The sequence below is a fragment of the Macaca nemestrina genome, chromosome 6 (assembly GCF_043159975.1).
Source record: "Macaca nemestrina isolate mMacNem1 chromosome 6, mMacNem.hap1, whole genome shotgun sequence".
NCBI classification, from domain to species: Eukaryota; Metazoa; Chordata; class Mammalia; order Primates; family Cercopithecidae; genus Macaca; species Macaca nemestrina.
Window position 1 is genome coordinate 25508104 of NC_092130.1, and position 24794 is coordinate 25532897.

Consider the following 24794-nt stretch of genomic DNA (forward strand, 5'->3'; position numbering starts at 1 on the left):
GAGAATTGTCAGTGGTTAGTGTCAAGTCATCTCTCTAACAGGATAGCTTCATATTTTAAAATTCTTGAATCAGCGAGCCACCTTTCTGCCTTTTGGTTGAGGATAGTTCTGACTTCGTGAGGTGTACTAACAGGGAGTTTTCCCCCAAAGGTTAATTTTCTGCTTTCCTTGCTCAGTGAGGAGTGTAGCTTGGGAAGAGGCAGCCTGTTTGGCTATTTGGTTGCCTAGATTATTTCCCCGACTTTCAAAGGAGAGGGTTTTTTTGGTGTCCTGGGACATGAACAATAGCTATTTCCTCAGGAAGCTGGAGATTATCTAATACTTGTATTAGTAACTCTTTGTGGACTAGGTTTTAGTAACTCTTTGTGGACTAGTAACTCTTTGTGGACTGAGCAATAGCTACAGATTAGACACAATCTGCTACAGATTGGACACATTCGGGCCATCCACAGGTAACGGGGTCAATAATTTTTGACAGGAATGCTGCGGGCTGCCAGTGGCCCCCATGCTCTTGGGTAAGTACCCCTAAAGCCACTCCTTTGCTTATACTGACAAAAAGATGTAATGGCTGTTCTAGGGAGGGTAAAGCTAGAACAGGGGCAGTCACTAGTAAATGTTTTAACTTTTCTACTTGTTTGATTTCTGGTGGAGTCCAGAGAAGGGGGTCTGGCTCTTCTTGGGTGAGTCTTTGGTACAAAGGTTTTGTTTCTAAGGCATAAGAGTCAATTCATAGGCAACAGTATCCAACCAATCCCCAACATTTTCTGAGCTCTTGTTTTGTTTCTGGCAGAGGTAGGGATATGATACCTTCAATCCGTTCAAACCCAATTTGCTTTTGCCTTTCCTCATCCCTTCGTACATATACCTTTTGGGCCTCTCTTAAAAGCTCTTCTATGGGACGGTCTTTCCAATTTTCTATCTTTTGTAATTTCTTTGTAATATCTGGTGACAAAGTGGAGCTTTAACATTCCTCACCCAAGGGTGTCTTCTAATTCTAGGCCAGCATATTTCCTCATTTGCTCTTTAAGCCTCTCTAAGAATTCCATAGGTCCTTTATCCTTTCCCTGTTGTATATTAAAAGCTTTGGTATATTTTGAGTTCAAGGAACTGATTCCCGAATCCCTTTAATTATCATATCTCTGAGATCTCTCATATTCCCTTGATGGTGTTATTCCATTGAGGATCTTGGGCCGGGAACTTTTGTTCAGCTGCAGGGATGTTAGGACTGAGGGGTGTTCATGTTCCCAAGCCGTCATAGTGGCCCTGCGGATCATGCTGCTTTCCTCTCCCAAAAAGAGGATGCCCAGGATGGACATTAACTCAGCCCAAGTATACAACTGGGGTCCTAGAAATTGATCAATTTGATCTGCTACTCCATAGGGATCATCTAAGAGTGGTTTGAGTTCCCTTGTTAGGCTTTGGATTTCTGAACTGATTAACGGGGCATTGACGGAACCAATGCCCCCTCCTCCTAGAAGGCACTTCCCTTAAGGGAAAGATCATTGGAGCACATTCTCTGGAGGTAGTGGGGAAAGGGAAGTTTTGGATATCTTTTTTACATTGTGCTATCTCACACTGAAGTCTTCCTGGGGGAGGGCATTCAGGCTGGGGAGACCCTAAGAGTCAGGATTATGAGGGGGAGAAACAAAGTGAGCTGGGGAAGGGTCTGGGGCAGTTGCATCTACTGGAGGGGGAGGGAAGTTAGTGGTGTTTGGCAGGGAAGGTGGTCTAAGGGGTCCCACGTGTTGGTTGACTTATTGGGGTAAGGGATATTAATTTCTTGAGAAGAAGTAGCTTCTGGCTTGTCTCCTGTATCCTTTAGGGAATATAGGACAGGCCCCTGCCGCCAACACAGGGCATAGTCTTATTTCCTCCTGGGACACAGGACTTTTGTTATTGATATACCCTATTAAAAGTTGACAAATCCAGTCCTCACTAGACTGAAACTCTTGGCCAAAAGACTGAAGGTTTGAGGATAGGTTCTTTGGTCCAAATAAAACAGCAGTATTTTATCATTTGTTGCTTTTTCTTGTGTTTGGTCCTCGCATTATCCTTCCAATATGTTAACATGAGACCTAGAGGGCTATCAGAGGGAATTGTATTGTCTGTCTTGTCCTTTTTATTTCCTGTCCTGCTTGAGGTACTTCCCATTGTGGAAGTTTTAGGAGTTTCCCTGCGTTTCCTGAGTCTGTGTGGCTCAACCTCTTACTAGAGATTTCTTACCCCCTTTTCTCTGGAGGTTCAACCCCTCCCCGCCCACTGGAGGTTTCTTGCACTCCCCTACTTTCACTTCGTACTTCTCTGGCTACTTCCCTCATGGGAATTTAAGCCTCTCTAAGAATTCCTTAAGTCCTTTATCCTTTCCCTGTTGTATATTAAAAGCTTTGGTATATTTTGAGTTTGAGGAACTGATTCCCGAATCCCTTTAATTATCATATTTCTGAGATCTCTCATATTCCCTCGATGGGCTACATTGTTATTCCATTGCGGATCCTGGGCCAGGAACTTTTGTTCAGCTGCAGGGATGTTATGAATGAGGGGGTGTTCTTAGCATTGGCAGGTTGGTATAAGCCTCACAACAGGAAAGCTGCCTTAAGCCATATGAGGTGACATGGAACCACGGATCCGGACTCCACACTTGCTTCACACTCAATTGTGTATCTTATTCACACACTTTCAACCTCCAGGATGTCCTGACCACCAAGGAAGTACTTCACCGCCCCCACAGCTTTTCTGACCTTGGTGTGTGCAGAGTTACCTGGTGGCTGCGGTATTTGTAGGCCTTTACTTCCTTCATTGTTGAGAGTTCAGGTTTATTCCTCACACGGGTGGTTCTCAATTCCTTACTCCTGAGGCCATCACAATGAGGCAGCGGGACTCATCTCCTCATGAGAGGTGATCAGAGACCCTTCCCCGGAGGAGAATGGGATACCAGACGAGCCCCCAAACAGTTGGAAATAAGAGCCTGGAGTCACAAAGAAAACAAGCACTTAAACAAAAGACTTCTCAGCAAGGCAAATTTACTTCTGCAGAAGGGTGCTGCCTGCACCAGTCACAATCGCAAGAGCACACTGAACAAAGGAGAAGAGAAGGGTTTTCATCCCTAACGCAGCTTCTGTTTGTGTCCCTTCCCCATTGACTGGAGTCAGACCACACAATTTAAGCTAACCCAATTGGCTAAAACTTGAAATTTTTCTAAATAGGGTAGATAGGGAAGAAGGGGTAGCAGTGGTAAAACTTTTCCAAATAGGGTAAACTGAAACCTTTAAATGTGTAACTTATAAAGGAGGGGAGAGAGGGATTGTCCGTTAAGGCATGTTTGGGCATGTTTAGGCATGGCAAAGATGGAAAGGCTTGTTTAGAAAACAAGAATTTATCTTTTCTAACAATGTGAAAGGATGTTAGTTGCTAAAAGAAGTTTGAAGAGGAACTGATTATTTCTAGCACCAGCTACTTGGGAGGCTGAGGCAGGAGAATTGCTTGAACCTGGGAGGTGGAGGTTGCAGTGAGCCGAGATCACACCATTGCACTCCAGCCTGGGTGACAGAACGAGACTCTGTCTCAAAAAAAAAAAATGAATTACAAGCCAAGCACAGTGACTCAAGCCTGTAAGCACTTTGGGAGGCCAAGGCAGGCAAATCACTTGAGGTCAGGAGTTTGAGACCGGCTTGCCCAACATGGTGAAACCCCGTCTCTACTAAAAAATATATAAATTAGCTGGGCATGGTGGCACGCACTAGTAGTCCCAGCTACTCAGAAGGGTGAGGGTGCAGTGAGCCAAGATCATGCCACTGCACTCCAGCCTGGATAACCAAGTGAGACCCTGTCTAAACCCCAAAAGAATTACACCTGAGGCCGGGCGCGGTGGCTCAAGCCTGTAATCCCAGCACTTTGGGAGGCCGAGGCGGGTGGATCACGAGGTCAGGAGATCGAGACTATCCTGGCTAACATGGTGAAACCCCGTCTCTACTAAAAATACAAAAAACTAGCCGGGCGTGGTGGCGGGCGCCTGTAGTCTCAGCTACTTGGGAGGCTGAGGCGGGAGAATGGCGTGAACCCGGGAGGCGGAGCTTGCAGTGAGCCGAGATCAGGCCACTGCACTCCAACCTGGGAGACACAGCGAGACTCTGTCTCAAAAAAAAAAAAAAAAAAAAAAAAAAGAATTACACCTGAAGTTATTCTCTTGGTTACCCTACAGTGCCATCACTTTTTGAGGATGAGCACTCACATAGCCCTATATGCACTCATACACACAAAGTTCTTGCCAGTTCTAATAGACTTGTGCTCTTTCTTGCTAAAGCACTACTCTAAGCTCTTAACTCTCACATGCAATGACCAAACCCCATACTCAACACTGAGTTCCTCAACTCTTTATCTCAGCATTTCTACTGACATGTAAGACCTTAATGGTAGAAAATATTAAATGCCCTGTTTTAATTCAAATTTGGAAGGGTATCTGCATAGGGTTCAGTCACCAGCATGTCAGGGCATCCTGGCTGAGAACCACTGACTGCTGTTTCACCACAAATTACAGTGATAAATCTCTTGCTATGTCAACTTCAGTCACAATTCTGTATCTGCCCCTGTACCAGACTTCTTAAAACCCCATTTTGTGTCAATAGAAATGGCTGGAAACAAAGTCTTGAGCCAACTCTAGGATATCCAAAGTTCAGGTTGTTTAAAAGAATCCCACTGATTAACAAGCTAATCCACCATATATAATGGAGTGAGGAAATACTAGACTGGTTTAATTCTATAATATTGAGACCCAACAATCTTGAGCATGAAGAGACAATTCCATTTATACAGGTGCTCGTGAAAAGCTTCCTACCAAATGATATATATTTTTTTATTCCCGCACCCACCCCCCCAAGTGATATTTTGTATGTAAGCCAACTTGGGGACAATGGAGGCAAGATGCTCCTATTTCACTGATGGCAAATGACCATCTTCCAGAGCCAGCAATCCATAGCTATGAAAGACCCAACCTCAATGCCAGTGGTTAAAAAGAAATCTTTATTTTACAAAATTAAAAACATAAATAATATTTACAAGCATCTTAAATACCAGCTTATAATACTTGACATTTTTTAATCATTTCAAATTGAGTTTCTCATAAGCTTTTAAAATGCAAGACCATTCATTCACTTGAGTGAGTTACCAGTTTTTATTTCCACCAATCCAAAGGGGGTTTTGGTTTTTGAAATTGTCCATACTGTGGTCATTCAAAAAAATACAATGTACTTTTGAAATGACTAGCTTTAAAAAAAAAAAAAAAAATCCTGAGCTTCCTACCCCAGTTGTGGGATATTGCTCCAAAACAACTCAAGAACCCAAATTATCTTACTGCCTGATTAAACATAACCACTCTAGCTTTTTAAAGACATTCCTGGTACTCACATTAATCCATCTCCCTAATGTTTCAGGTTTGCTGGAAGGAAAAGTAGAGAAAATAGAGAAGTGGGAGAATCCAGATGACTATCTGAAATCACATTATTGAAAATACAACAGACATGACCCAAAAATCTGATCTTACTAGTTTCATTTGGGATCAAATCCAGGATATTTTATTGTACAAAAATTTCAAATGATTTCAGATGATACGTATGCGACGGCAAACCTGAGTGGCACAATGGAACACAGACTTAAAAGATGCTTCAGTGGTCAACACTCATTCTGGAGTTCTCATGAATGAAGGGTACACAGATTCAGTAAAATTGTTTGCTTTTAAGTTTCATTTTCTGGTCTTCAAATTTCAGCACAGAGCAATTCATTTCCATATAGTAATATGTAAAGAAAGACTACAAAAGTGTGAGGAAAGCAAATGTCCTCAAGAAGGGTCAGAAAAGGAAAGGAAGACTCAGTATCTACAACCCATTACATAAGAACACCATTTTGTTCCATTTTCCCTGGAAGCCCTCACAGCTCAGCTGAGAATCAGAGTAAGAATCTTCATTATCAGAGATTAGGAATAAATTTAAAAGAAAAAGAATGACAACAGGTAAGAGTTATATACATTTTACTAGTTTGTTTCAGACTTGTCCTGGATATTTAAAAAGGTGTCAAATGAGCCATGGATGCTGGTGGCAGGAGGCAACCAGAGAGGAGAGGCTCAGGGATGAGGAATGGGGAAGACTTACTTACAAATTCAGAGCAAACTCCTCTCTTCTGGGTCTAAAATAAAGACACCTTTGTCTTCAGTAAAACAAAAGTCTTTCTGCTCAATGCAGATGGTAGGTACAGTTTGCTCAAAAGAAGCATTTTCTCTTGGGGAAGATAAGTACACAGTCAGCACAGTAAGCACCACTCGGATCAGGCCCAACCTGCAGAGCCTGGCGCCATCACTGCTGCATGTTGTTGATAATCGCCAGGATGCTCATCTTCTCCTGGGCAGAGTCCACATCCTCATTCTGCTTCTGGGCCACTCCTGTGCCTAAGCCATAAAGCCGTCCACAGTACTTGGCATCATCAATGCTGTCCTCAAAAAACAACTGAAGAATGGGACAGAGAACCATGGTGAGAATTATGCTAGAAGTCATGACAAGTATAAACACTATCACATCTGGCCAGGCACAATGGCTCATGCCTGTAATCCCAGCACTTTGTGAGGCCGAGGTGGGCAGATCACTTGGGGTCAGGAGGTCGAGACCGGCCTGGCCAACATGGCAAAACCCCATCTCTACTAAAAATACAAAAATGAGCCAGGCATGGTGGCACACGCCTGTAATCCCAGCTACCTGGGAGGGTGAGGCGGAAGAATCACTTGCACCCAGGAGGCAGAGGCTGCAGTGAGCCAAGATCATGCCACTGCACTCCAGCCTGGGCAACACAGTGAAATGCCATGTCAAAAAAGAGAAAAACCACTACCACATCAGCACCTCCCAGCCTTCCTAAAGCCCTGAAAATACACCAAACTAGAAAAAAAAAAAAACTAATAGTATAGAAAGGCTCAGCCAGGCACAGTGGCTCACGCCTGTAATCCCAGCACTTTGGGGTGCCAAGGCAGGTGGATTACGAGGTCAGGAGTTCAAGACCAGCCTGGCCAAGATGGTGAAACCCCATCTCTACTAAAATTACAAAAAATCAGCCAGGCATGGTGGCGGGCACCTGTAATCCCAGCTACTTGGGTGGCTGAGGCAGAGAAATGCTTGAACCTGGGAGGCAGACGTTGCAGTGAACTGAGATTGCGCCACTGTACTCCAGCCTGGGGAACAATGCAAGACTCCATCTCAAAAAAAAAAAAAGCAGACACGGTTTTACTCACTGCAACCTCCGCCTCCCAGGCTCAAGTGATTCCCTTGCCTCAGCCTCCCAAGTAGCTGGGATTACAGGTGCATGTCATCACACCTGGCTAATTTTTGTACTTTTAATAGAGGCAGGTTTCGCCATGTTGGTCAGGCTGGTCTGGAACTCCTGACCTCAAGTGATCCACTTGCCTCGGCCTCCCAAAGTGCTGGGATTACAGGTGTGAGCCACCATACCCAGCCTAAACCTTTCCTTTTAATGCAGTCTTTTCATGCTCCTTTCTCTGCAGGAGAAAGGCTCTCCTATCTGGACAGACATACTTTCCATGTATTCTTTTACTGCCAGTATCTCTGTGCTGCTGCTGCTGCTGCTTTTAATGCAACTGCTCCCTTGTCTTTAACAAGCAAAGCAATGGTTAAGAGCTTGGGCTCTGGATTCAGACGGACTCACTTGACCTTGGCAAAGTCATTTAAACTCCTTTTAAGCCATAGTTCCCTATCTATAAACAGGACAATAGGGTTATTAGGAGGAATGAGATAACAAACAGTAAGCACTCAAAGCAAGATCTCTCCATTGTGACACTACTGGGGCAAGATAATTATTTGGGGTAACTTGTCCAGTGTATCATAGGATGTTTAGCAGCATTCCTGACAGGTAGCACACCACCCTCCCCCACCAGATTGTGACAACCAAAATCATGTACAGATATTAACAAATGTACCCTCCAGGGCAAAATCATCCCCAGTTGAGAACCACTAACCTAGAACATTTACCAACACATGGTAACAGTTGTTTATAATTAAGAGTAACAAAGAGGAAATGTACTCTCCCTCTCTACAATCTTAGCTCTAAAAAGGAGATCCATGTCTACAGATCAATTAATCTGATCCATTCCTCAAAAATGTCAACAAAATCGACATTTTAATTTTTCCAAGCAGCGTCTTACTCCTTCTACATCTTCAAATACATTTTAAAACCTGAGTCAGTGAGTAAAGAAACTAAAAGAAGAAATTAAGAGTCTTTTTACTAAGGGGTTATAGTAAACTCAATATAGTATTTATTTAATAGTAATTGACAGAACTTACCATAATGTCAGTGGGTGGCCTAACAAATATATTTGTTAGGATATATTGTTACAGGAATCAAAAAAAAGCAAATAACTGAAAATTAGAGTTACCAAGAATACCAAGTTCTGGACTCGGGTGTGCTCAAGAATACTTGGTTACTAGAAAGTGGCTCTCATGTCAGAATGCTACTTTTGCCTCTCAAACATGTGACATGCTGAACACCGTAACAAAAACCAACCACTTTCAAAGTGGCCATCAACTTGCTAAAAAAACAATCAGTGTGACCGGGTGCGGTGGCTCACGCCTGTAATCCCAGCACTTTGGGAGGCCAAGGCAGGTGGATCATCTGAGGTCAGGAGTTCGAGACCAGCCTGGCCAGCATAGTGAAATCCTGTGTCTACTAAAAATACAAAAAATTCAGCCAGGCACCATGGCTCATGCCTGTAATCCCAGCACTTTGGGAGGCCAAGGCCGACGGGTCACCTGAGGTCAGGGGTTTGAACCAGCCTGGCCAACGTGGCAAAACCCTGTGTCTACTAAAAATACAAAAATTAGCAGAGCACGGTGGCAGGCACCTATAATCCCAGCTACTCAGGAGGCCGAGGCAGAAGAAAAGCTTGAACCCGGGAGGTGGAGGTTGCAGTGAGCCGAGATCGCACCACTGCACTCCAGCCTGGGTGACAGAGCAAGGTTTCATCTCAAATAAATAAATAAATAAATAAAAACACATGTTCAGCAAACCTCAGCCCACACAACAGACCATCCACTACCTCCTTAGTCTTCAGTAAGTTACTGCCAAGAGGCCTGTGATCACATTCGAGGAAGTTTACCTCTTTCATCCTAAAGAAAGCCATTCCTGTTAGCAGTGAGTCTGAGCCTGCTTGGTGCTGCCTTCCAATCCTCTGCAAATCCAACTGATCAGCAACTTCCTGAAGACCTCCCTGGAGATATATGAAAAACAAAGATAGTATTACAGACCCAACATGCCTCTACTGAAGTCAACTAAGTGCAGTTATGAGTTCACTAAATTCTAGCAAGAAATGGGGACAGGCCATTTATTTAACAGGCCTTAATAACCTCTTTTTAGCTCTTTTCTTCCCTTTTTCCAAACGCTATATTGTGCTACATCCTATATTTTGCTCCTTTCCATGTTGTTAATTTTGCCAGACCTCTGCCTTTAAAATCAGAATTGCAAGGCTGAGGAAATAGTAAATCCCACTCTAATTCTAGACAGCAAAGCTCTATGTCAACAATTTATTAGGGTACCAAGTTCTAAAACTTTCTAGAGTTAAGAACCCCTCTGAGAATCTGTTACACCACAGACCCCATCCCTAACAAACAGCATTTATACCTTTTCATTAGGTTCATGGGCCTCGAGTGAAGAATGCCTGCCTTAAGACGACAGAAGCAAAGGGTTCCCTTCATGGCCACACAAATATCTGTGCAAATCAGCTTTATATTATACCCTGTCTACCACCACACTGGCATCTAGTACTCAATAATGCATGCTGAACACATAACAATAAAGCAAAGTCAGCTTTTTTTCTGTCCTTATTTTTGTTACTGGTATTAAGAAAAACATCATATACCTTAAGATTTTTGCAACTCTTCATCAGGTATTTCACATCATAAATGGATGGGAAGAAAAGGTTCAGAATATGAAAGAATTCATGTTCCTCTTCTGGCAAACGAGAATCTGTAAGCAACTTTACCATATAGCCAAAATCATAGCCACTACAAGGAGAGAATAAACCACAGAGGTTAAAAAAGCAGCAGTTATCAGGCCCCAGTGTTCAACCATTTTATTTCTCAAAGCTTGTAAATGCTACTTCGTGTTAGGAACTTTCACTTTTTCTGAGTAGTTTATTGTACTATAATCTGAATCTTTTATTTTTTATTTTTTATTTTTTTGAGACAGAGTCTCGCTCTGTCGCCCAGGCTGGAGTGCAATGGCGCGATCTCGGCTCACTGCAACCTTCACCTCCTGGGTTCAAGCAATTATCCCTGCCTTAGTCTCCCAAGTAGCTGGGATTACAGGCGCCCGCCACCATGCCTGGCTAATTTTTGTATTTTTAGTAGAGACAGGGTTTTTATGGTGGCCAGGCTGGTCTTGAACTCCTGACCTTAGGTGGTCTGCCTGCCTCAGCCTCCCAAAGTGTTGGGATTACAGGTGTGAGCCACCATGCCCGGCCTATAATCTGAACTTTCCAATAACAACCTAACAGGCTAATATGGGAGATATAAAAAAGTACCCAAAGGTTTTAACTGTGGATTTGATTCACCAAAAATCCAAAAGTACTGAGAAGTTAAAATAAGGAGAATCTGGCTTTCAAGTACCTAAGAAACTCTGGGGACAGCCATTTAAAAGATAACCAAGTACTGTGACCCTCTCCACCCACCATATTCCCACTTGGAATTAAACCCACTGATAGCCACATGATAAAGCCAAATACCGTGTGAAACAAACCAGTATATAAGCCCCAGTATTTTCTGAAAAACTGAAACATGGGCAACAAGTACCAATTCAACTTCTGACTGCTGCTGATGAACAGAACAGTCACTAGGACTTCAAAAATGACTAAGAATTCAGTTCCCTGCTCCAGTGTAGCCCAAAGCGAGAGAGAAATACACATTCCCTAGGACTGACCTATGAAATGAAAGCCATTTGACATTGTCACAGAGAACCACTCCTGATGTCATAAGCAGTTCTGCAAAGTGCAGTGTGTCAATCCCTTCCTCTTCATGCTTCTGAAACTGTAGTCCTGAGTTAGCAAGGAGATCTATGGAATCCTGGGAGTACATGTCCTCTCTAAAAAACAAGGTGTTTATTTATTAACTGGTGAATAAAGAAACAGAAGTAGTGGCCACAATATTACCACCACCTTATACTTATAGTACAAGATTTTTGAAATGCTTTTCCTAACTTAATAGATCAATTCACTCTTTCCAACATTCAAACAAGCATGCAGAGTAGATCATCATATTTCTGTAACAGACAGAAAAATGAGATATTCCTCCATAAACTAAATTTCCTAATTATAATGGGTATACATTTGCTCATTATTTGGAAAAAAAAAAAAAAACAAAAACCAGGCACAGTGGTGCACGCCTGTAATCCCAGCACTCTGCAAGGCCAAGGCAGGAAGATCACCTGAGGCCAGGAGTTCCAGACCAGCCTGGGCAACAGACAAGACTCTGTCTCAAAAAAAAAAAAAAAAAAAAAAGAAAAGAAAAAAAAAAACACCCCCCACACACACACACAGACACACACACACACAGACACACACACACGGCAGGAAGATCACCTGAGGCCAGGAGTTCCAGACCAGCCTGGGCAACAGACAAGACTCTGTCTCAAAAAAAAAAAAAAAAAAAAGAAAAGAAAAAAAAACCCACCACACACACACAAGCCAGGCATGGTGGTATGCATCTATAGTCCCAACTACTCCAGAGGCTGAGGTGAGAGGATTGCTTGAGGTCAAGAACTGGAGGGGGCTCACACCACTGCACTCTAGTCTGGGTGACAGAGCAAGATCCTGTCTCAAAAATAAAATAAACAGGCTGGGCGTGGTGACTCACACCTGTAATACCAGCACTTTGGGAGGCTGAGACAGGCGGATCACTTGAGGCCAAGAGTTCGAACCAGCCTGGCCAACATGGTGAAACTCTGTCTCTACTAAAAATACAAAAATTAGGCCGGGCGCAGTGGTTCATGCCGGTAATCCCAGAACTTTGGGAGGCCAAGGTGGGCGGATCACAAGGTCAAGAGATTGAGACCATCCTGGCTGACATGGTGAAACCCTGTCTCTACTAAAACCACAAAAATTAGCTGGGCATGGTGGCATGCACCTGTAGTCCCAGATACTTGGGAGCCTGAGGCAGGAGACTCGCTTGAATCCGGGAAGCAGAGGTTATAGTGAGCCAAGGTCGCGCTACTGCGCTTCAGCCTGATGACAGAGCGAGACTCCATCTCAAAAACAAAAATTAGTCAGACGTGGTGGTGTGCCCCTGTAATCCCAGGTACTCAGGAAGCTGAGGCATAAGAATCACCTGAACCCAGGAGGCAAAGGTTGCAGTGAGCCAAGATGGCACCACTGTACTTCAGCCTAGGGAATAGAACAAGACTCTGTCTCAAAAAATAAATAAATAAACTTAAAAAAAAAAAAAAAAACAAGACCGGGTGCAGTGGCTCACGCCTATAATCCCAGCACTTTGGTAGGCCAAGGTGGGCAGATCACCTGAGGTTGGAAGTTCAAGACCAGCCTGACCAATGTGGAGAAACCCTGTCTCTACTAAATATACAAAATTAGCCGGGCGTGGTGGCGCATGCCTGTAATCCCAGCTACTCGGGATGCTGAGGTGGGAGAATCACTTGAACCTGGGAGGCACAGGTTGCAGTGAGCCGAGAGCGCCATTGCACTCCAGACTGGGCAACAAGAGCGAAACTCCATCTCAAAAAAAATAAAAAAAAAAATCAACCAACAAAAAAATACTGAGGCACAGATGGTGGGCAGCCAGCTAAGATGACCCGATGCACCTTCCAGCTGATTCAGGCTGCTTGCCTCAGTCTCAGAGTCACCACCACCATGGCCAGTCAGTCTCAGGGGTTCCAGCAGCTGCTGTGGGCCAAGAAATGTGCCACTGAGAAGGTATCCAAGGCGCATGAGCAAAAAGACCCAGAGGCTGAAGCAGATCAAAGGAGCAGCTGAGGATGAAACTTAACAGTACCACCTGCAGAAAGAGGAAGCGGTCCAGGTCAAGGAAGCCACAGCCCTGGAATCCCAGTAGCTGCAGCACTCAAGTGGCATAGGAAGCCCAGAAAAGGACCAGCCACCAGACCTACTTATGGCAGAAAAAGGCTTGGGTAGCCTCTTGGCCTCTGTGACATTGGCCAGAAATCCATGAAAACTACAGCATAAACGGAAAGGAGTGGGAGAAAGAAGTGCCTGTTCCATGAACTGGCATTTTAGATAACCTCAGGGAACATAAAGCTCTGGCAAAGCTCGTTACATTCCTATGAAAAAGAAGTAAATAGGTCGGATGGGGTGGCTCACACCTGTAATCCTAGCACTTTGGGAGGCCAGCGTGGGTGGATCACAAGGGTCAGGAGTTAAAGACCAGCCTGGCCAAGATGGTGAAACCCATCTCTACTAAAAATACAAAAATTAGCCAGGCATGGTGGTGGCCACCTGTAATCCCAGCTACTCGGGAGGCTGAAGCAGAGAACTGCTTGAACCTGGGAGGCAGAGGGTGCAGTAAGCCGAGATCGCGCCACTGCACTCCAGCCTGGGTGACAAAGCGAGACACCATCTCAAAAAAAAAAAAAAAAGAAAAAAAAGAAAAAAAAAGGAAAAAAAAAAAAAAGGCAGTAAACAGGTGGAGCGTGGTGGCTCACACCTGTAATCCCAGCACTTTGGGAGGCCAAGGCGGGCGGATCACAAGGTCAGGAGTTCAAGACCAGCCTGGCCAACATGGTGAAACCCCATCTCTACTAAAAAAAATACAAAAATTAGCCAGGCATGGTGGTGGGCACGCCTGTAATCCCAGCTACCCGGGAGACTGAGGCAGGAGAATTGCTTGAACCCAGGAGGCACAGGTTGCAGTGAGCTGAGACTGTGCCACTCCAGCCTGGGTGACAGAGCAAGACTCTGTCTCAAATAAAAATTTTAAAAAATTTAAAAATTTTAAAAAAAAAGGAAGTAAAAGATTTCTGTATATTACATAGCAGGTCCCTTCACTTCTTGGAGAGTAGCAAATCTAGCTTCTTTGTACAGACTTACAACTCAACTAAAGCTCTTATATTTTAAAAAGGACATTAAAAAAATTTTCTCTTTACCTCGTATTTCATAGAAATGTAATGGGTGTGTGTTGTCTGTTTTCCTATGTCTTTTAGCTCAAGCAACACATGTATCATTGTTGACTTTTTCTTTCTTATATCTAGTGAAAGGAAAAAGTTCTTTGAAGAAGGAAAGAAATTAAGTTTTCTTTTTCCCTAATGCTTCCATGAAGGTCAGGGGCTTTATCTATGAAAAAGTAGCAAATAGTTATTTGTAACCCATGTGAAGCAACAGCCAGTCTTAAAGTAGTCTATTCCTGCTAATGGTTCAAACAATGAATACTAGTGTAATTGTTTGAGCTACTTTTAGTTTCTCTTAATCGAAATTACTAGATGACAGAATTAAATAACTTGTAACATGTTATTACTTGGTATACAGATGATTATCTGAAAGACTCTGTTATGAAAAAAATTGAAAAAATTAACATTCTTATAATGCTACCCCACAGATACAACACCTTCGTTTACAGCTCTTTCCAGACTATTTTATCTATCTACACATACACACCTACATCTCTTACATCTCTACATCACAGACCATCTTTACAAATCAGTACTCATCCATTGTAACACTGGCATAATATTCCACTGTAAAGATATATCCATTAATTCAACCACATGAATTATTTACGATACCATGTAACACAAAAGTAAGGAAATAAGCTAAACAAATCCTGTTCCACTAGACTTTCACTTGCTTTTCATATAAACTTGGGTTAGGCAATAAGAAAACCACTGCAGGCCGGGCGCGGTGGCTCAAGCCTGTAATCCTAGCACTTTGGGAGGCCGAGACGGGCGGATCACGAGGTCAGGAGATCGAGACCATCCTGGCTAACACAGTGAAACCCCGTCTCTACTAAAAAATACGAAAAACTAGCCGGGCGAGCTGGCGGGCGCCTGTAGTCCCAGCTACTCCGGAGGCTGAGGCAGGAGAATGGCATAAACCCGGAGGCGGAGCTTGCAGTGAGCTGAGATCCGGCCACTGCACTCCAGCCTGGGCGACAGAGCCAGACTCCATCTCAAAAAAAAAAAAAAAAAAAAAAAAAAAGAAAACCACTGCAATCTTGATTTTTTTCCACTAAATTAAAACCAGTGTTGAATCACAAGTTTCTTTTCCACTTAAATAAACATTATTTTTTTGTTTTATTATAACTAGGCTTCAATCCCAAGTAAACATTATTTCTTTTTTCTTTTTATTGAGGCAGAGTCTCACTCTGTCACCTAGGCTGGAATGCAGTGGCACAATCTCGACTCACTGCAGCCTCCGCCTCCTGAGTTCAAGTGATCCTCCCACCTCAGCCTCCTAAGTAGCTGGGATTACAGGCACCCACCAGCACACCTGGCTTTTTGTATTTTTAGTAGAGATAGGGTTTCACCACATTGGGCAGGCTGGTCTTGAACTCCTGGCCTCAAGTGATCCATTGATCCACCCACCTCAGCCTCCCAGAGTGCTGGAATTACAGGTGTGAGCCACCACGCCCAGCCGCAAGTAAACATTATTTTAAATCCAAACATACTCAAACCACTCTGAAATAACTCATTTTTCTTCCTTGTATTATATTATTTTTATGGTACGAACTTACAGGCTTTGACAATAAACTAAAAAATGCAGCTAAAGGAAAGAGCCAGATGATCTCTCAAAATTACTTGAACCTCAAGGAAATTTCCAAAACATACGAACAACAACAAAAAAAGTTGTTCCTTGCAGGCACAATGGCTCACACCTGTTATCCCAGCACTTTGGGAGGTCAAAGCGGGCTGATCACTTTCCACAAAAAATTAGCCGGGCATGGTGGCATGCACCTGTAGTCCCTGCTACTTGGGGGTGCTGACGTGGGAGGATCACTTGAGCCTGGGAGATTGAGGCTGCAGTGAGCCATGTTCACACCACTGCATTCTAGCCTGCGTGACAAAGTAAGACCCTGTCTTCACAGGAAGAAAAGATTACTCCTAAGTCATGAAACACTCCTGATGCCCAGTTAAACAAAGCAGGATATGATACGAAGTACACTAACATCACTTCATGCAATCAGCAAAATGACAGTCTCCCCCAAATTTTCTTTTAAAATTCCTGGGTATAAAAAATAAAAAAAAATTTAAAAAAATTTAAATTCCTGGGTATATATCCAAAAGAACTGAAAGCAAGACCTTGAAGAAATATTTGCACACCCATGTTCATAGCAGCAATATTCACAACAGCCAAGAGGTAGAAGAAACCCAAGTGTCTATCAACAGATGAATAAACAAAATGTGGTATATACATACCATGGAATCTTCCACTGCCTAAGAGTGGAATTGCTAGCTCATGTGGCAACTCTATGTTTAACATTTTCAAGAACTGCAAAACTATTTTCCAGAATTTCCCCCAAATTCTATATTCCCAGCAGCAATGTATGAGGGTTCCAATTTTCTCCACACTCTCAACAACACTTATTATGTCTTTTTGACTACAGCCATTCTAGTGGGTGTGAAGTGGTATCCCAATGTGGGTTTAATTTGCATTTCCCTCATGACTAATGATGTTGAGCATCTTTTCATGTGCTTACTGGCCATCTGTACATTATCTTTCAAGAAGTCTATTCAGATCTTTTGCACATTTTTAGTTGGGTTATCTTTTCATTGTTGAGCTGCTGCAGTTCTTTAAGCAGGACTTCACTTGCTGAGATTCCCTATTCCATCCTCTGCTTGACCACTCTATCCAACACCTACCTGGATTCAGTGAAAACAAAACTTAAAATTAACAAAATTATTTAGAAATCACTTACGTAAGGTTAAATTTGAAATTGAACTGCCAAGTATTGATTCCAGAAGGATATTCTCCCTTCTCATTTGTGAATGTAAGGCCCAGCTGGATAATTTTTAAAAGGTCAACATTGCACCGCAGAAGCTGATACTGGTAATCTATGGAACTACGAAATTCACCAATTGGTCGCACCACAACACCTGGAAATTCTGTGTCCTAGAAAAGGAAAAAGTCTCTCATCACAAGGTTTCAGAAAACAGTGGATGCTGAATTGGTAATTCATAAATAAAATTTTACCTCCATTTATAAAAGTTATGTGACAAGCCCCAAACTTGGGCACAAAATTCTTTTTGTGTTTTTTTGAGACAGGGTTGGTCTGTCTCTGTCACCCAGGCTGCAGGGCAGTAGCACAATCACAGCTCACTACAGCCTCAACCTCACAAGTGCAATCAATCCTCCCCCCTCAGCCTCCCTAAGTAGCTGGAACTACAGGTCCATGCTACCACACCCAGCTAATTATTGTATTTTTTGTAGAGATGGGGTTTCACCATGTTGCCCAGGCTGATCTCAAGTGATCCACCTGCCTCAGCCTCCCAAAGTGCACAGATTACAGGCATCAGCCAACACGACCGGCCAAAAGCCTATCTTAAAATACTGATCTTGTTGATATCTACTAAAGAAGCACTAGAATCATGAGGCTTCGCACAACAACTTGATCCTAAATAAGCAGAATGTCAATAGAAAGAGTTGAGTAACTACAGGTAGATATGCAGTCAATTAAGAACATTCTAGGTTGAGAACAATATATGAATAAAAATACAAATACAGGGAAGTGAAACAGCCATTCAGAAAAAAATACAAAGAGACAGGCTTAGCTTGAGTGAAAAGACTGGAAGGAGCTCTGAATACCAAGCTACAGACTTAACTCTATAATTTCTAAAGCAAGAGTCACAAATTCCAAGCAGCTAATGTAAAGGAGTAAAGTCAGCTAGGTATGAAAATGGTACAAGTAACAGGGACTGGAGTAAAACAGAGAGCACATGCCTCTCTACAGGAGGCTCTTAATATTACCACAATACTCATCTCTTTCTCCAGCCAGTGTCAGGCAGGGGTAGATAACATATATTGCCAGGTCTTCCTATTTTTTTTTCAGAGATGCCAGAAATCTGGAATTCAACTGAGTTCTATTGACTTTTAAATGCTGGCAATAAATTTTTAAAATTTTGAATAAACATTGTATAGTCAAATTCACCATATCTGTAGAACAGATGGGCCCCGGGGGTTGATGTAACTTCTGCTTTAAAGACTTTCAAACAGAATAATGTTACAAAAAATCTAAGATACTAGAGGTTACATCCTTCTCAGAGACACTGGCTACCTTGATATTTCATAAAGCAACACAACCTTCTGTCAGGTTTAATTCACAATGGCTTTAGTGGAACATACTCATTCTTTTCAAGATCTCAAATTAAACATTCCCTCAACCCATCCATATAAGAAGGTAAGTCAAGCTGGGCATGGTGGTATGAACCTGCAGTCCCAGCAACCTGGAAAGGTGAGGTGGGAGGACTGCTTGAGCCCAGGAGTTCAAGGCTGCAGTGAGCTATGATTGATTGCATCTGTGAATAGCCACTGCACTCCAGCCTGGGCAACAGAGCAAGACCCCATCTCTAAGAGTAAAAAAGAAGGTGAGTCAGAGTAGAGCTCCTTACCATGGCAATATAACTGTAACTGAGCACGATTTCTCGGATCTTCCTCATCTCTTCTTCTAGATTACTGGCCCATACTTCACAGATAACCTGGCTATTCTCCACAAGTGCTGCAGGCATCTTGAAGAAACCTGAGAAGTCGTCGTCAGCTAACTAGTTTTACAGTGCAGGCCAGACAATGTTTGATCTGATCTAGATTTTAAAACATTTTAAAATCATGTAAGTTTATACACACATAAGATGTCAACAAAACAAAGACATCAAAACAATATTTTACAATCACTTCATTAGTTTAAAACATTAAGATTATTCTCCATTTTATATGATGGGGAAACTCTTGTCAACACACACAAACACACGCAAACACACGCACACACACACACACACACACGGTTCTTTTCCTGAAGAAACTGAAGTTACTAAAACTTCTGCCCAGCAGTCCTCTGCCACAGAAGTGAAACCACTACCCTAGTTTTTCAGCTCTCTGTAGACTAGACCAAAATAATCCCCAGTTACCACAAATATGCCCTTATCCATGACTTTCACATCACTTTGCACAGGGACCAAATCATGGAAACAGTCCTAAAGGAATCACCTTAGCCATTTTCAATGTACCTGAGATCTCTGAAAGCCTGAAAGAACGTAGACCTAAACTCTCACACTCAAGCCTTTGTACCCATATGATGAATACTGGCATGGGATTCTTCCCCCAACCCACAAAAGGAAATTATTTTTCTCTACAATCCAAAAGTCAAATATAACTAGAGGCAATTAACAATACCAGTGCCTCTTTAGATATACCAGTGCCTCTTTAGATTTGTGCAAACAGAGCATGAAGTGAGGGATTTAAGTGGTAGAAAACAATCCCACTTGCTAATCTGAACCCTAAAAACCACAACGAAAATCAGAATTTGAGTTAGTATTTACGTTTTTATTTTTATTTTTTTAGATGGAGTCTCGCTCTCTCGCCCAGGCTAGAGCGCAGTGGTGCACTCCTGGCTCACTGCAACCTCTGCCTCCTGGGTGCAAGCGATTCTCCTGCCTCAGCTACCCAAGTAGCTGGGACTACAGGTGTGCGCCACCACGCCCAGCTAAGTTTTATATTTTAGTAGAGATGCGGTTTCATTATATTGGCCAGGCTGGTCTTGAACTCCTGACCTTGTGATCCACCGGCCAGTATTTACTTTTAAACACATAAATTAAAAAGAAACTATGCAGCAATTCAACAGTAGGACTAAAGATGGCTGGTATAAATCATTTAGCCAGAAACAGAATGATTCATGGTGTATTTTTCAAGAGAAAAATTAGGGAGGGGAAAGTATTCTGTGAGAAAAAAATTCATCATGATTGGGTCTCTGACTAATGCTGTTATTATTATGGCAAACAACATACGTGGCCTGGTTATAAAAATACAAAAAAGTCGGCTGTGGTGGCTCACGCCTGTAATCTTAGCACTTTGGAAGTCTGAGGCGGGCGGATCACAAGGTCAGGAGATTGAGACCACCCTGGCTAACACGGTGAAACTCCGTCTCTACTAAAAATACAAAACATTGGCTGGCTGTGATGTCACGCGCCTGCAGTCCCAGCTACTCCGGAGGCTGAGGCAGGAGAATTGCTTGAACCCAGGAGGCGGAGGTTGCAGTGAGACAAGAAGTGCCACCACAATCCAGCCTGGGCAACAGAGCGAGACTAAGTCTCCAAAAAAAACAAACAAACAAACAAACAACAAAAAATAAAGGCATTTACTTCTAAGGCAAGCCCACTGCATGGATCCACAACACAATAGTGGACTCTAATGTATATATTTAAAGAAAATTTCCTAGAAACAGTAAAACGAATGTAAGTGGTTCCCAAAGGACAGAGCAAGGAATATCTTTGCTTCCTACTTTCAAGATTGGCAGATGCAACAATGAGAATCTGGAGCAAAACAACACTGGCATCATTTCTCTAAGAAACTTCTGAGAAATCAAACTGTTGGTTTGCCAGCAACCCTTGAAGATTCCATTTATTCAAGGTATCCTATACTTCTACAGATTTTTCTCTGTAATTATAGTAAACTTAAGTAGACTATGTGGTATCTCCCCACAAAAACATAGTAGAAACTTCTTAAAGCCAGGATATATTTCTTCTCTTGTTTTTGTTCTATTACCGGCTTGCAAAAGAACAATAAAGATCAAGAAAAGAGAGAAGTTCAGAATGAATGTGGAGTAAATTCCACTATCTGACCATAATTCAGAAAATGTTCCAACTCAGAATTTTAGATTCCTAAACTTGCTTAAGATTTCTCCCCTGCAAAAGGCCTTAAAACCATTTTCTATACCCATATAATGTTAAATCAGTGGTACCTCCTTATTCCCTAACTGAAATAATATCCTTCATTTTTGGTGTCATTTCAAACATAACCATAACTACTTTGGAGGAAGTGGGTGTATCACTCCCGAGTTTTTGGGAGATGTTTCCATAAAAGCAAAAGCAACAACAACAACAAAAACCCCACACAACCAAAAGATGCCTTTAACCTCCATTTAAAAGAGAACTGGTTTTTAAAAAGTTAACCACTGTTACACATATCTGGCATATATATGGGGACTGCAAAAGCCAGACAGCTGGCAAAAATATGTAAGCCATTTTTGCTCCAAAGTTAGCTAGGATCTGTGGGGAAGTAAACAATAGCTTGCAAGCCCCTGAATGCAGTGCCACTCAAAAATTAAAGAGGAATCACACTATGCACATTTAATTTAGCAAGTCAAATTACTGACATATGTTGGCCAAAAAATAAAATAAAATAGCAACTTAAATACCAGGAGGACGAGCGCAGTGGCTCACACCTGTAATCCCAGCACTTTTGAGAGTCTGAGGTTGCAGAATCACTTGAACTTAGGAGTTTGAGACCAGCCTAGGCAACAAAGTAAGACCCCCCCGTCTCTACAAAAAGTACAAAAACTTAGCCAGGCACGGTAGTGTGTGCCTGTAGTCCCAGTTACTCAGGAGACTGAGCTGGGAGGATCACTTGAGCCCCAGGAAGTCGAGGCTGCAGCAGTGAGCTGTGATTACGCCACTGCATTCCAGCCTCAGCGACTGAGCAAGAGCACGTTTCAAAAAAATCATCATCATCATCATCATCATACCAGCAATTCAGCCTGTCACTTTCCACTTCATAAGCACATGCTCCAAAATGAGCCTAAGATAGGGGTTTGTCTTCCTCCTTTTAAGCCTCCTCAGTGCAAGCATCTCACAGCACATCACAACTCTATGGCTTTCAAATATGCTTATTTGCACAACACAGCCCCTAAAGGTAACCTAATTACTTATCTGGGTTACAACCAAAGCAGCAGTAACAAGTTTCAAAACTGAAGGAAAAACTGTCCAGCATGTAGTCACAAACAGGATGCTAATCTCAAGCGTTGAATGTTCCTAAGGAATTTTTAAGGATTAATTTTTATTACATACAATGTTTGCCTCACGGGCTGACTTAAAAACTTGACTCCCACATGAGCTACAGAGAAAACTGTGCAAGAGGGAAAGGTTTTCACAAACACACACACCCCTATGAATTACTGAAGTCCCTGCCCTGTGCCGACCTGCAGGGCAGTATGTTCAGATGGCTCCCGTTGATCTACAGTGTAAACTTCTCCAAAACATAACTCCTTACTTACACAGGAAATCTCTGAAGGGCAACTAATGATAAAGCCACCGGAACGTTTTCTCTGCAAGCAATCAAGGCCTTGCTCGGGAAAAGAAATGTTGAGTCTGATTTTGTTTGTTTAAGCCCAAGTGTACAAGGAAACAATAAACATCACTTCCCTATTCGAGAGGACTGAACAAAGGCTTTGCCGTGCCTAGATAAGATAGAAAAGGAAGTGGCACGTTTGAAGAAATAAATAGCAGCAGCGTTTAAGAGGATCCTCTGACCCTCCCCTACCTCCAAACACAGTGTCTCAAGGCACTGTCCTGGACTGAACTGCAGTTCAAACTTCTTAAAACCACCCGAACGGCCCAGGTCTGTGAGTTGGCTCCTCCATTCCTAAAGCCATAGAACACCAAGAAAAAGTTGTGGGGCCTCAAGAACTAAGGAGGAGGCGGCGACTTAGAAGGGGGAGGCCCGCAAGATTCCATATTCAGGTCCTCCTCCCCACTACTCTGTCTCCCATCATCATTCTCTTCTCGTTTATCATCATCTTTCCACTTCAAATCACACTCAGTCCTCGTCCTTCTGACACGCCATTCTTCTTCTGTGTTTGTTTGGTAAAGCAAAGTTAAAATTACGGGCCTTAGGACTAAGAGAACTAAGTTCGAAGCCAGGTCAAGCCACGTAGTTGTGCGTCCTTGCATAAGCTACTTAACCTATTTCGTGCCTCAGTTTTCCTATCTTGTAAAAGGAATTTGATAACAGTACGCACCTCGGACGATTGGAGTAGAAGTTAAAATGAAGCATATGAGGTGCTTTGTAAAGTCCCCGCACATATCACTCGAATATTACCTTGTGGCGGTAGCCATTATTATTACTACTCTTTGCTGGGTTTTCTCTCATCACACACCCTGCCCCTTACACACACCCCCACTCCCCTTCCCCCACAGACCCCCCATGGTCTCTCACACTCTTCCATCTTACGCTCCTCTTTCCGGTAAGCGCAGGCCCGCTTACCGTGACCGGCAGGGCCCGCGAAGCGCTGGCTAGCGGGCTGGCGGGCTGACTCCCGGACGGCGGCGGCGACAGCAGCCCCTGACCCGGAGCTCTCTTACCTCTACCCCGGATCTGCTCCTAGAACCGAACGAGCCAGTGAAATGGGCGCCCACGTGCCCAGAGCGGCCTTACGTACCTCCCACCAAACAACCGGACGGCACCACTCTACCCACCCGATCCGCCCGACTCGCCTGCTCTCTAGAGTCACTCCACACGCGCGCGCGCCTGGTCACGCCCGCTCCTCCCCCTTTGCGCGCCCCTGCGACTCTGTGCGTGTTCGCTCCGCCCGTGAGCTCGCGGGAAGCAGCACGCAGGCGCAGAAACAACAGGGCGCCGCCGAATAGGTGGGAAGCGGAGGCCTGGAAGCACGCTTGCGGAAGGCGGCCCTCCCGCCGCCCTCTTTGCGTGATTAGTTGCGCTCGCTCAATTTAATCATGATTATTACTCCTCCATTTTGGTTCTCTTTCCGCGCGAACAAGGAAGGGGCGTGCTCTAGAACAACCCCTCCTGCCGTGGGCGCGGCCTGGAAAAATCCAAAGGCCGAGGAAAGGGCGTGGCCCTTCGAACAAACCCCCACCCCGAATTACCACGCCCCCTCCTTCTGGCTTTGAAGGACCGTTAAAACCGTTGGCACGAAGGGATTTGTGGCCAGGTTGACGGAGAAAAAGGCTGTCCTGGTTTTCTGTTCTAATATGGCCCCCTAGATGCCTCACTTACAAAGCATCTATCTTACGGTTCCTTTCTGGCAAACAATTAGTTGGGGGTGGGGCGGCTCCCGAAAGCCGAGGGTGGGTGACGTCCGCCAAGGCCCGCCTACCTCCCGGCCTCGCCCAGCAGAGCGAGGAACATTGCCATAGCAACTGGCCCGCCAGGGTCTGCTCCAGTTACAAAGAGGACGGCGCCTCCCGTGGGCACGGCGCTTGGCCAGCGCAGGCGTCGCCGGGCTCTTAAGAGCTCCAAAACCTTTGCGAACGCGCAGGGAGCTCGCCAGATTTTAGTGTCGAGACCCACGGGCTCAGGCCTCGCCCAGGAGCTTCTGAAGCCCCTCGGCCAGCCCTTTGGTTCCCTTTTAATCCTGCTTGGAGACAGGGCTCTTAACCGACGCCCGCCCTAGGCAGCGTGTGACCAGCTGGGGCGCGCCTCCGCCTCGTGTTCTCCGCGGTGGGAGAGAAGACAAAGCGCCGGCTTCCTGCCCACAACGTCGGCGGCGGGCCGCCCTCAGCCACTCTGGCCAGCGCTCCACCCCTGTTCCCGAGGGGACGTGGGGGCTGCCCCAGGCACGGTTCTAGTCCTTGTCCCAGATGCTTCTACTTGAGGTGCTGTTGATAAGAGAACGGCAAATGCACCCCTAGTGACCGGGAGAGGGTCTTCTACTATTCACTTTGCACTTTTAAACATTTCTTCCTAAGGGGATTCTCCAGAATCCTTCCAATTCCTAGGCTGGATGCCGAGCTGGCCTTGAGCGGCAATTTCAAACGGGATTCCCAAAAGCTATTCTCCAGGGAGGTGA

At 44.0% G+C, this 24794-nt stretch overlaps 1 protein-coding gene across 10 annotated transcripts; it reads right to left on the reverse strand.

Moving 5' to 3' along the window:
* Positions 1 to 4993: 4993 nt before the first annotated feature.
* On the reverse strand, positions 4994 to 24120 carry LOC105482393 (CCR4-NOT transcription complex subunit 8). 10 transcript variants are annotated; one of them, XM_024793017.2, is made up of 8 exons: positions 24102 to 24120; positions 23246 to 23362; positions 18604 to 18792; positions 16914 to 17107; positions 10960 to 11121; positions 9902 to 10046; positions 9143 to 9253; positions 4994 to 6491 (listed from the first exon to the last, which is right to left on the reverse strand). In XM_024793017.2, exons 3-8 carry the CDS (start codon positions 18718 to 18720, stop codon positions 6342 to 6344), a joined length of 879 nt encoding a protein of 292 aa, XP_024648785.1. In that variant the 5' UTR covers positions 18721 to 18792; positions 23246 to 23362; positions 24102 to 24120; the 3' UTR covers positions 4994 to 6341. The 10 variants fall into 10 exon arrangements, with proteins under 10 accessions (XP_024648785.1, XP_070954262.1, XP_011740749.1 ...); XM_071098161.1 differs by lacking the exon at positions 24102 to 24120 and adding an exon at positions 24002 to 24018; XM_011742447.3 differs by lacking the exon at positions 24102 to 24120 and adding an exon at positions 23476 to 23494.
* Between the last annotated feature and the right edge of the window lie 674 nt (positions 24121 to 24794).

Excerpts from the sequence above, each read along its gene's own strand:
- LOC105482393 (XM_024793017.2), bottom strand. The coding sequence starts at position 18,720 with ATGCCTGCAGCACTTGTGGAGAATAGCCAGGTTATCTGTGAAGTATGG. Across the intron at positions 17,108-18,603 it reads GTTACAGTTATATTGCCATG|GACACAGAATTTCCAGGTGT; the intron begins GTAAGGAGCTCT and ends TTCCTTTTCTAG. Across the intron at positions 9,254-9,901 it reads AGAGTTGCAAAAATCTTAAG|GGAGGTCTTCAGGAAGTTGC; the intron begins GTATATGATGTT and ends ATATATCTCCAG.